We start from the raw sequence: 12,732 nt of genomic DNA, 5'->3' as shown, positions 1-12,732 counted from the left end.
CCTCATAGCTTAGTTCCCACTTATGAGTGAGAGCATATGATGTTTGGTTTTCCATTCCTAAGTTACTTCACTTATGATTAGAACAATAGTCTCCAATCCCATCCAGGTTGCTGCAAATGCCATTAATTCATTCCTTTTTATGACTGAGTAGTATTCCATCATATATATATACCACAGTGTCTTTATCCACTCATTGATTGGTGGGCATTTGGGCTGGTTCCACATACTGAATTTTAAAAGTTTTTTTATTATGATAAAATATTATGATAAAATATTAATGTAAAATATTATTATGATAAAATTTACCATTTTAACCATTTTACAGTATAAATTTGGTGGCATTTGAGTACGTTCTCAATGCTGTGTAACCATCACTACCATGCATCTCCAGAACTCCTTTCAGCCTGCACAACTAAAGCTCTGGACCCTTTCAACACCAACATCCCGTTCCTCCCTCCCCGCAAGCTCCTGGCAAGCGCCATTCCACTTTCTGTTTCTGTGAATTTGACTCCTCTAGGTACCTCATATAAGTAACACCATATAGTATTTACCCTTTCGTGACTGACTTATTTTACTTAGTGTGGTGTCTTCAAGGTTCATTAATTTTGTAGCATGTGTAGAATTTCCTTCTAAGGCCAATATTCCATTGTGTGCTTAGACCACATTTTGTGTATCCACCCATCCGTCGACAGACGCTTAGGTTGGCTATTGTGGTCTGTTAGGAATACTGCTGCTGTGAACGTGTATGTACGAATATGTCTTCCAGCCCCCGCTTTCCCTTCTCCTGGGTGCATACCCAGATGTGGAATTGCTGGATCACATGGTGGTTCTATTTCCACTTTTTTGAAGAACATGCATCCTATTCGCCACAGCAGCTGCATCATTTTACATTCCCATCAACATGGGTTCGAGTTTCTCCACTCCCTTGCAAACTTGTTATTTTCTGTGTGTTTGCTAGCGCCATGCGAAGGGGTTTGAGGTGGTGTCTCGCTGTGGTTTAGACTTGCCTGTCCCTGATCATGAGTGGTGTTGAGCCTCATTTCATGTGCTGATTGGCCATCTGTGTCTCTTCTTTGGAGAAATGTCCAATGGTCCCTTGCCCATTTTTAAATTTTTGGTTATTTTGTTGTTGAGTTGAGATCATCACTGATAACGTTGAATGTCACCCAGAGCGGGTTTCCAGTGCTTCCATGCCTCCCTCGGCAGATGGCTGCACGTGCTGTCCTCCTGAGGAGGGAGGATCCAGCAGTGCTAGTACCTTCTCCCCACCTCGGCTCCCCATCAGCGCTCCAACCTGTGCTCCTCTTCATGTTTCTGCACCTTCTTAAGCCAGTGCTTTCAGCCCTCTCGTTTCCTGCCTCCTCCGGTACCTGCCCATCTCTCCGTTCTGTTTTCTGTCTACATCCTCCTGCCCATCAGCTCTTCCTTACAGACAGGCTGTGTTCGCTGCCTCCCTAACCAGCACTCTTCTCTGAGACTCTGCACTGGGGGCTTCCTCTGAAGGACGTATTTCCATAAAATAGGTGATAGTCCCTACTCTAAAGAGAAGCAGGAACGTGTTTCTGTGTGGGCAGTGGAGAGTAGGAGACAGCACATGAAATTCCTTTGAGAGAACAGATTTCTGAGAGTAAAGCACAGTGAAATGCCACTGCATTTAAGAAACTGGAAGGAAACCAGAATAAGGAAAACTGGATTGCACCTCTTCCATTCTGCATGTTTTGCCTCACTCTGCACCAGTCTCACATGCAGCCAAACTGGGCCTGAGACAGGTGTCAAGGGCAAGCCCCTTAGGCCATTGCCTGCTCTTGCCGCCATGTATGCATTTTCTGCCTGCCGGCCGCTTGGAGGGCGGAGAGTCAAGGTTTCTTTGCTCAAGAGGACCTCAGCGCACCAGGTAAATGTCTGCCGGTGTTAGGCTGGAGGAAAGGGACATTGGAAATGGGCTGCTGAGTGGAAGCCAGTCAGAAGGTTTATGAAAACAGCAGCAGCTTGAGACAGCCTGTGCTCACAAGAGGGGACCTGTCAGTCAAGCCCTTTCCCCTGAAAGAAGAATGAAATTAAACCAGGCCTTGTGGTGCACACCTGGTGCATGCCTGTAGTCCCAGCTATGTGGGAGGCCGAGGCGAGAGGATCACTTGAGCCCCGGAGGCTGATCCTGGAGTTTGGGAAAATCACCTCATAACCTTTCACAAGATCTGAAAGAAATAAGCTTCACATTCTTTCCGTGCTTTGTTTACTTTCTCAGCTTTGCAAGTTCTTTTCTGTTGTGTTTGCGTGTGATGTTTGTTTTATATTTGAAGGAATATTTTTATTAATTGTTCTCTTATTTAGGATGAATACATTTAAACATGGCTGTCATTCAGAAACATAAAAGATTTATAGAAAAACACAGAGACATTGTTCTTTTCTCCGTAAGGTCTGTAAGCTGCTCCCAGACGCGCCTGGGGTTGAAGAGGGGTTAGTGTTGGTTGTCGGCAGAGCGTAGATTGCATTGAACTTTATTTAATCTTCTGATTTCAAGCACTGAGATAAATGGAGGTCAGGGAACCTCTGAGACAGAAGTAGGCTCTTTTATCTGTGTCGTTTTAAATGAGATGCTGTTTTTAGATTATGCATAACTGAAAAAAAAAGGCTCACGTCTGTCTTCCATGTTTTTGTCCCTTCTACAGGTCAGCTCAAGTAATGTCGTCTTGAAGACGGGATTTGATTTTCTGGACAATTGGTAAAATGTATTAGAAAAATGCAATGAAGAACCCTAAAATGTTTTCCAAAGTGGTGTGGTGGAGGAGGATAAAAAGGGCCACCTTTTCCTATGTATTTTCCTGGTTTCTTGACACTCTTTTCTTAATCATTTGGAAACTGGTCAATATTGCAGATTTTTTCTTTTTTGGTAGAACCAGATATAGATGCTATTTTCAGTGATTTGATAACAGAAGTTTTACATTTGGAATTTTTAAGGTCTGTTAATAATTCAGGAGATCTTGTAAATAAAACTTCTGTTCCCAGCTCCACCCAATTTTCCCCCTCCTCAGAGGATGTATTTCCACCAAGTCACAAAAATCGTAAAAGTGATTTCCATCTCCTTCTCCATGATTTCCCCTCCCCCCTCCCCTTTTTAACATATGGGTTCCTTTTGAGGGGTGATCGAGGGTCATGTTATCAGCCATGACATCAGCGTGCTGGCCGTGACCCTGGAAAGATTGGCCCCCAGAGACCTTCTTAGCCAGCGCTTGCAGCTGTCCGGGACTTCTCTGGCGGAAGCCACGTCTCTCACATCATGTGCCACCCTCCACTTTCACGCCATTTCCAGGGAACAGACTGCGGGTATGTGGCAGCGTCGTCTTTAAGCTGCCCTGATACGTATTCAGAGTATGGATCGTTGTTTTTAAAAAGAGTTGCATGTTTAAAGAGTTTTGTATTAACTTTTCATTATTTTGTATCTAGATGATCAGCAGTGGGGCTACCCCTTTCTTTGGTTTTGTATCCGTTTCCTCTTGGAAGTTCTTGTTGCTTATGTGACCTGTTGGTTGTTCCCTCGACTGGGCACCTGCAGGAGTCAGGGCAGATGGCAGGCGTGGCTGGAGGACAGGGCTCTTCTGCTTAGTTGTGTTCAGGTCTTCCGGCGTGGGACTGGTAGGAGCAGTGGGCATTCTTTTTCCTAAGGGCTAGCCAGGCTGCATCATGTCGGACCTTCCCCAGCCCTGACCACCACCAGGAGCAGAAGAGTGGAGCTCGTGGTCGCCTCAGCAGCACCCGTGGAGACCTGCGTGGTGTCATAGCAGCAGTGTCTCCTGGAGCTGGTGCAGACGCCGAGGCTGCCCAGTGGTACGAGGTGGCCCACCTCCCCTAGGGAAGCTGCTGCACTCACAGGCTTCCCTGCCCCGTGGTCCTGGAGCTGTGTGAGCCTGCAGGAGACATCCAAGCAGAGCCTCAAGCCCGGTATGGCGCCATCTCCACGTCGCCATCACTGCGTTCTCACCTGAAGCCTTAATCTCGGCGACCCCGGCCAGTGAGCGCTTGGTTTCAATACCAAAGTGTGTCTTTTTTTTTTGTAAATGCGTGTTTCATAGGACCTTCTGAAATGATTTCCAGAATATTTTATCTGGCTCCAAAATAAAGCACATCGCAACTCACCTCAACCCCTCATCACCTCCAGGAAAGTTTCTGCCAAAGCTGTGGCATAGCCAACATTTGGTTTGGTTCTTGCCAATTGCTTTATGTCCCTAAACCTCATTTGGCTCCTTGAGGTGTATTTTATCTTTCTCCTTCAGTGATTTACTGTAACTTTTCAAATATGGTTCTTTCTGTACCATTTAAGTATAGTCGATATATGCGAGGCAGAAAAGGTTTCAGCCCGGTGGTGAGGGGAAAAGGAGCTTAGAAATCCCAGTTGGCACAGCCTGAGCAGGTGCCAGCTCCCCTTGGGGCTAACGGCACTGTTCACACAGGGATCCTCAGAATCAGCGGCCACCTGCCTCCACCTTCTGCCTGGAGAGCACGGGGCTGTTACAGAATCTATGGTAGCAAATGTATATGTATGCGTTTGTATTCTGTAGTGTTGGTGTAGTACAGAAGAAAGACCTGTGTCTTAGACACTAGGCCAAGGTTATCTGCCTCTTCTCTTGGAAGAAATTCTAATTTTTTTTTTTCTTTTTTTGAGACAGAGTCTCGCTCTGTCACCCAGGCTAGAGTACAGTGGTGCAATCGCGGCTCACTGCAAGCTCCACCTCCTGGGTTCACACCATTGTCCTGCCTCAGCCTCCCGAGTAGCTGGGACTACAGGTGCCCACCACCACGCCCAGCTATTTTTTTTTTTTTTTTTTTTTTAGTCGAGACGGGGTTTCACCATGTTGGCCAGGATGGTCTCAATCTCCTGACCTCGTGATCCGCCCACCTCAGCCTCCCAAAGTGCTGGGATTACAGGCGTAAGCCACCACACCCGGCCAGAAATTCTAATTTCTTTCCCCCTTTCTCATAAAGCCCAATATTCTCTCCAAGTTCTTCTTGGTGCTGAGGGCTGTGGATATTATTGAAAGCTTCTGCCTCACTTAGTACCGACTGGGGCCCAGCACCTAGCAATGTTAACTCTAATAACAATGTTTCTTAATGGAATAGCCTCCTGAGATTAAATGTAAATCAAAAATTAGGAAATCTTGGAGGGAGTCCTCAAGTTGTATTGCTTTGCTCTGCTTTTTGAAGAAGGGACGACCCGGAGGACACAGGCTCGTGTGTGGGTCTTCATCCTGCCTGACCGGCAGATCTTCCTCTGCACCTTGGGCAAAGTCTATGCAAAGATGGTTTCTTAGCTCTACATTTGCCATGTTTTTCCTCCCATGCATCAGGAGGGAGTTTCTAAATCCAGGAGTTTATATTTATTTTTTAGAAAATACACACTTTTCAGGAGAAACCGGAGCATGATTTTGGATTCTCCACCTCCCCCCGGTCTCTGCACCTGGGATTCAGCTCAAGGATTCAGCGTCTTCATTTTTACAAAAGTTCCCCCAAGAAATCAGCAACCAGCCTCTGTTTCATCTGGGGGCCCCTCCCTTGGCCCCCTGGGTTTGGGGGTGCAGCCCCACTGGGAACAGTGGGGGTCCGTCACCTGTCTGAGCCACACCCTCTGTGTGGATGTCAGGAACAGCCTCTCTTTCTTTGGGTCTCCCTTTCTTTAATTAACGTTTTCAAAAATAATAAGTTCTTACTGACGACTTGTAACTTAGTCATATTTTATACTCGTAGCCTTTAATAAAGCCATTTAAAAAATGCTATTTGTGTCTCTGATGGGCCTCTGCTGGTGTCAGGAAGCCTGTGGAGATGACTGCAGTTGAACGCAAAAGAGAAAAAGGGGCTCGTGCTAGTGAAAGCTAGCTTAAGCCACTTCCCGAAGCCTGCTTTGCAGTCTTGGTGCGGTCCTCTCTGCAGGCTTGTGGGAGATGATGGCTCCTAGCAGGAGGGGTGGGCTCTGTCCTGGGGGGCGCTTGCACAGCCCTCGGGCAAAATGGAAGCGTTGGCAAGGCTTTCCAGACAAGCTTATTGTATTGGGTGAGTGGCTCTGAAAAGCTGCCTCCCTGAAAGCTTTCATGTTGCATCTAGTTAAAGCTGATTTTTGGTGGGAGGATGGGGAATAGAAATGCAAAATAAAATATGGCCAGTCAGTCCTATTCCATTCATTAAAGTGTAGATGGTAAATTACCAACTTTAGATTAAGGAGATGTCAATTTCCCATATTAAATAAGCTTTTAAGGCTAAAAATGGTGGAAAATGCTGACTTAGGTTGGCAGACTTCTCCTAACTTACGCACAGTGGGACCTTGCTGCTTTCGGGACTGGAGATTTCTGGGAGAGTGAGTAATTGCACCTGCCGACTTAGTAGCATATAGTATTTGTGATGAAGTTTGTGGGTCGTCAGTGTTGGATGATTCTATCTACACATTATGAGAGGAAACAAAATAGCTCCCAAGCTTCTAGGTTTGGCAGTAACTCAGTATGTGTTATTAACACATCTTTTAAAAAAGTGTTTCTATGCAAGAGGGAGGAGCCACTAACATAGAGGCCAAACCTACCTGGGTGTATTCAGCACTTTGCAGCCAGGGAGGGAAAATGCTGAATCCGGGGGTGTGAGAATGCTAGTTGTTGCGGGGTGGGACTATTCGTGGCCTTTTCTGGCAGTTTGTTTTTTGTTCCAAGGCAGTCTTCTGATGAACTTGCCAGCTTTCTGGGAACATGGGTACCAAGAGGGAGCTCCCTAGGAGGAAATCAGTGATTCTGAATCACACCCAAACTTGGGTAGAAAACAAGTGGGCAACCCTGGATATAAGATAAACTTTTAAAATTAAGAGCAGGGCATTGGTTTGCTAGGGAGGCATAACAAAATGCCACGGGCTGGGTGGCTTCGACAGAAGCTTATTTTCTCACAGTTCTGGAGGCTGGAAGTTCGAGATAAAAATGTCAGCAGGGTTGGTTTCTGAGGCCCCTCTTCCTGCTGTGTCCTCACCAAGGTTGTTCCTCAGTCTGTGCTGTCTGTGTCCAAATCTCTTCTTATAAGGACATCAGTCGTGTTGGATTAGGACCCACCCTAGCCACCCCATTGTAACTTAATTACCTGTCTAATGGCCCAGACTCCAAATAGTGACATCTGAGATATTGGGGGTTAGGATTTCAACATAAAGGAATTTGGGGTGGAGGAGGGACAATTCAGTTCCTAACAAGCAGCAATTTGAACTAGAAACAAAAAAATACCCCTCATAATGACAAGCACAAATACAGTGTCCAGGAGTCAGTGTAAGCGCACAGACTTCTTTAAGGAAAACTCTAAAAGTTAAATAGAAAAATTAGAAGAAGATCTGAATAATCTTGGATGGGTAACAATATTTGAAAAGTTACTTCCCAAATCATTTCATAAAGTTAGTGCAACTTTTTTTCTTTTTCTTTTCTTTTTTTTTTGAGGCGGAGTCTCGCTCTGTCGCCCAGGCTGGAGTGCAGTGATGCGATCTCGGCTCACTGCAAGCTCCGCCTCCTGGGTTCACGCCATTCTCCTGCCTCAGCCTCCTGAGAATTAGTGCAACTTCAATAAAAATTCCAGTTGGATAGCTTGAGAAACAGGATAAATTACTCTAAGTTATAAACAGAGAACTAGTTCACTAAAGAAGTGAGGGAGGGGTGGCTTGCTCTGTGATGAAAGCATGTTACAGGGCCATGGAATTTCAGTTTGTGGGTATGATGCAAGAACAGACAACTGGAGGAATGAAACAGGATGGAGAGCTCAGGGACAAAGCCATGTGTCTTTGGGAACCTAATTTACAATCAAAATGGCACCACAAACTGGCAGGGGAAAGGAAGGATTCTCACTATATGGGTGGATGAATTTGCACAGAGAGATGTAAATGTGGGTTCCTACCCCACACTATGTAGAAGGTGAGTTCTATGGATTAAAGACCAGATTGTCATAGGTAAAACTGTAAAGCTAATAGAGGAAAAAAGCTTGTGACTTAGGGCAAGAAAGGTCCTTAATAAAACTTCAAAAGCACAAACCATAAAGCAAAATAACCTGATTACATAAAAGTTTAGATTTTTATCAGTGAAGATGGATAGAGTTAATTAGCTGAGAGAATGGAGAAGATGTTTGCTATGTCAATTCCGATAAAGCACAAGCATCAAGAACATAGAGGGCACTCCTGTAAATTAACAAAAGGAGGTCAGTGATCTCAATGGAAAATTAACAGAGAAAATCCTAAAGACCGTCAGTCTATGAAAAGGTGCTAAAAATAACTGGTAGAGAAAATAAAATAGAGAGCTGGATCATGCCAAGTTTTGGCAAAAATGGGATAAAGCAATGGTTCTCAACTGCAGAGACTTCCCCCACCCCAGAGGGTATTTGGCAGTGTCAGGGGACATTTTTTATTGTTACAGCTGGGGAGGGAGGTGCTACTGGCATTCGGTTGATAGAGGCCAGGAATGCTGCTAAACATCCTACAGTCCACAGGGTATTTCCCCACAACCAAGAATTATCCAGCTCCAAAGGGTAATAGGGTCAAGGCTGAGAAATCCTGAGGTGGAGGAACTGTGCAGCTAGCACGTCAAGAGTAATCTGGTACTATTTTGCCAGATTATTTATACGTATATCCTGTGACCCCACAATTTCCCACATATATATCCCTTAGTAGTTCTCACACAGCTACTTAACGGACCTGTTCATTGTACGGGGCTGTTCACTACAGTGCTGTTCGTTTGTGGGAGTTGGAAGCAAGCTGGATGGGAGGAAGGAGGGCTAGGTGCACCCACACCATGGAGTATTAGGTACCAATTAACAGCAATGAATTCGATGTATACATAGAAATATGGATGGATCTGAACAAGCATATTATTGGAAAAAGGAAAACACAAAATGGAATATTGTCTTAGTCCCTTTTCTGTTGTTTATAACAGAAGAACTGAAATGGGGTAATTTATAAAAGAAAGGTATTTATTTCTTACAGATATGGAGGCTGAGAGGTACAAGATTGAGGGGCTGCATCTGGTGAGGGCCTTCTTGCTGGTGGGGACTCTCTCCGGAGTCTCGAGGTGGTGCAGGCTATCACATTGTGAGGGGACTGAGTGTGCTAGTGTGCTAGCTCAGGTCTCTCTTCCTCTTCTTATAAAACCATGAGTCCCACTCCCATGGTAACCCATTAAATTAATCCATTAATCTGTTAATCCATGAGATTAGTCCACCATAAGGACAGTGCCCTCATGATCCAATCATCCTTTAAAGGCCTCACCTCTCAATATAGCCACATTGAGGATTAAATTTCAGCATGAGTTTTGGGTGGGGGGGAGACATTAAAATCATAGTATATATGGCAACACCACTTGTGTAATTTTAAATATATGCAAATAAACAAGGTATATTTAACAGAATAGAATGGTAGCCTATGGGAGGAATAGGGGTGGAAATAAAGGTGGCAGGAAAAAAATGTAACAGAGGGGTCTTAAGTGGACCAATGGTAATCACGTGCTAGTAGGCGGCCACTTGCAAAGAAGTTTGATACTGTGCATCACCTAAGTCTGTTGCTGAGCTCTCACATGAGACAGCAGTCTCATTTATTTAGCCAGCTTGTTAGATCAGAGGTGGTCCTTGGCCGACATTGATTCAACATTTTGTGACTTGGCTGTTTGGCTGCAGTTGGTGTCACTCTCGATAGTTGTGTGACTCTATAGTTCATCAGCTGACGTGTAAAGCTTAGTGGATCAATGCAAGTGGGACCTGGTGCCTGTTCCTTGGGGACAGAAGTCACACAGGCTGTGTGAGGTGGGGCAGGGCACTCTGCAAAGGAAGAAATGATTTCATCAATTGGCCAGTGGCTTCACCACAGCAACCTGAAGTTTACTCCAACGAAGTCTGTCATGCAATAAAATCATAGACAATAATGTGTGAGGATTTCTGAAATTATTTTAAGTTTTCTAACTACATTACAGAACGTGTTGGAAAATATAGTCGAGTGCGTTAACACAATACCAGCATTTTAAAGCATTTTATTATGAAAATAGTCAAGTCCAAATGAAAGGCATGTATCTCACAGGGACAGCCCAGATTGGAAATGAGATCCAAATGCAAATCTGGAAACCACATGGGCCCTGGCAGTTCTCTTTGTGTCATGCTCTCTGTTTCCCTCCCTCAACCCCCTCATTTCGTTCTCCTTCCCTGATTCATCCAGCCCCAGAATTATAATATTGTAATGTATTTTTTATTCATAGTCTTACTGTGTTGCAGCCTGGTGCTGGGTACTGGGGATTCAGCAGTGTATAATACAGACATAGTTGCTACCCTCATGGGGCTTATATTCTAGTGGAGGAGACAGACTAAATATATGACTACACAAACAATTTTATAGTTGAAAGTCCTTAAAAGAGGATTTCTGCTTCTGGCAATGACAGAGCAATTGGGACAAGGCTTACCCTCTTGTTATAAACAACTAGAAAAGTGTACAAAGTATGTGAAACAACTCTTTATAGACTTTGGACAACAGACAATGTAGAACTGTGATCCTTGGGAGAGAGGACATGAATGAGATAAGCCTTATGATTGTCACGGCTTTCTGGCTTGAGACATTTTCTCGATTGTGTTGTAGGAGGTGGGGATTCTAAGCACAGCACGCAAGTTTCTCTGAGCTGAGGAGAATGAGTTTGGGCACAAAAAGGAGGCTGGGATTTGCATGAGGGAACTGTGCAGAAAAAGAGCTCCAGAAATACGCATTGGAGTCTCCTTGAGAGCGTTGGCAGTAATTTCTGGACTGTAGCATAGGAGTGGGGGAGAAGTACAGACAGAGCCTGGCAGTTTTGCTTTGCTAAGGAGGATGAGTTTGAAGTTGGGGAGGCCAAAGGGGCTAGAATAGACAGGGCAGAGTTCCAGAAAGGAACGTTTCCAGAAATTTGCATGGAGATTTCCTAAATCTTTGGCCAAAGACCAATCTGTACATGTGTGAAACTTTAGTGCCTGGACAACATCAACTTCCAACGAAGCAACAGTTATCAGGGAGCTACAAAAATGAATAATTCCCAGAGTTTACATGAGGCCAAGAATCACTCAACCTCCCTCCAGCCACAGTGCAAACCAGGTTGCATATGTGGGGCTCTCATCAGAGATGCTAGAAGGGCCATGCATTAGAAGTGGGGTTAACTTTGCCTTAGAATAAAGAGTAGTCTAGATCTGCCCTAAAAGAGTTTTGAAACAAGGCATGAAAGTATTAAACCGCTCACAAATGACTTAGTTGCTACCAGAATAGGCCCAAAACTCTTTATAAAAATATCACAATGGACCGGGCATGGTGGCTCGCGTCTGTAATCCCAGCACTTTGGGAGGCCGAGGCAGGTGAATTGTTTCAGGTCAGGAGTTCGAGACCAGCCTTACCAACATGGAGAAACCCCTGTCTCTACTAAAATACAAAAAAAAAAAAAAAAAAAAATTATTAGCTGGGCCTGGTGGCAGGTGCATGTAATCCCAGCTACTAGGGAGGCTGAGGCAGGAGAATTGCTCGAACCCAGGAGGTGGAGGTTGCAGTGAGCTGAGATCGTGCCACTGTACTCCAGCCTGGGCAACAGAGTGAGACTCAGTCTCAAAAAAAAATCACAAAATGTAGCACTAGACAACATTAAATTCACAATGTTCAGCAACCAATCAAAAATTACTTACTTACTAAGCAAGAAAATGTGACTCATATACAGGAGAAAAATCAACTGATAGACCAACCCAGAAGTGACAGAGATGAGGAATTAGCACACGGGAGATTAAAAAACTGTGATAAACATTATGCAAATGCTCAAGGATGTGAAGTAAAATGTGAAGATGATGAAGAGGGTAATGAAAGCTGAAAGGACAAAGCAATATATAAAATAAAAATTTCCTGTATCAGATTAAAATTAGATGACACATTGCAGAAATTATTGAGCTAAAAGACATAGCAATAGAATCTGTCCAAAGTGAAGGACAGAAACCAAAAGACTGGGAAAAAGAGGAATAAATCCTCATTGTCATGTGGGGAAATATTACAAGATCTAATGTATGAGTAATGAGAGTTCCAGAAAGAAAAGAGAGAGAGGAAGGGATCAAAAAATTTGAAGAAATAATGGCCAAACTTTTTCAAAATGTGATAAAAATTATAAACTTACAGAAGAAGTTCAATGAACCTGAAGTAGGGTAAACACACACACACACACACACACAAACACACACACACACAAACACACACATACACAAACACACACACACAAACACACACACACACAAACATACCAAAGCATGCTACAAATAACTGAAAATCAATAATAAAGAAAATCTATAGAACAGCTAGAGAAAAAAAAGATGTATGAAGTACAGAGAAGGAAAAAAAAAATACAAAAATGACTACAGATGTTTCACCCCCAAATATACAAGCTTAAAGTAAGTGGAACATTTCACTCTGTCACCCAGGCTGATATGCAGTGCCATGATCATGGCTCACTGTAGCTTTGACCTCCCTGGGCTCAGGTGATCCTCCCACCTCAGCCTCCTAAGTAGCTGGGACTACTGGTACACACCACCATGCCTAGCTAATTTTCTTTCTTTCTTTCTTTTTTTTTTTTTGACATGGGATTTCACCATGTTGCCCAGGTTGGTCTCAAACTCCTGGGACCAGTCTGGCCAACATGGTGAAACCTCATCTCTACTGAAAATACAAAAATTAGCCAGGTGTGGTGATGCATGCATGTAATCCCAGCT

At 44.1% G+C, this 12,732-nt stretch overlaps 1 protein-coding gene across 2 annotated transcripts in view; it reads left to right on the top strand.

Annotated features, from left to right (window-relative positions):
* Positions 1-4,139, top strand: part of LOC105528654 (chromosome unknown open reading frame, human C1orf198) — a 29,620-nt gene extending 25,481 nt beyond the window's left edge. For both annotated transcript variants that reach the window (XM_011965474.1, XM_011965475.1), the window contains exon 4: positions 2,670-4,139. In XM_011965474.1, the coding sequence (XP_011820864.1) occupies positions 2,670-2,726 (57 nt within the window). In that variant the 3' untranslated portion in view covers positions 2,727-4,139. The remainder of the gene's footprint in view (positions 1-2,669) is intronic.
* Positions 4,140-12,732: the final 8,593 nt, after the last annotated feature.

Source organism: Mandrillus leucophaeus, unplaced genomic scaffold, assembly GCF_000951045.1.
Source record: "Mandrillus leucophaeus isolate KB7577 unplaced genomic scaffold, Mleu.le_1.0 Scaffold728, whole genome shotgun sequence".
Lineage (NCBI taxonomy): Eukaryota > Metazoa > Chordata > Mammalia > Primates > Cercopithecidae > Mandrillus > Mandrillus leucophaeus.
The sequence above is the reverse complement of the archived record's forward strand: the minus strand, read 5'-3'. Positions and strand labels throughout refer to the sequence as shown.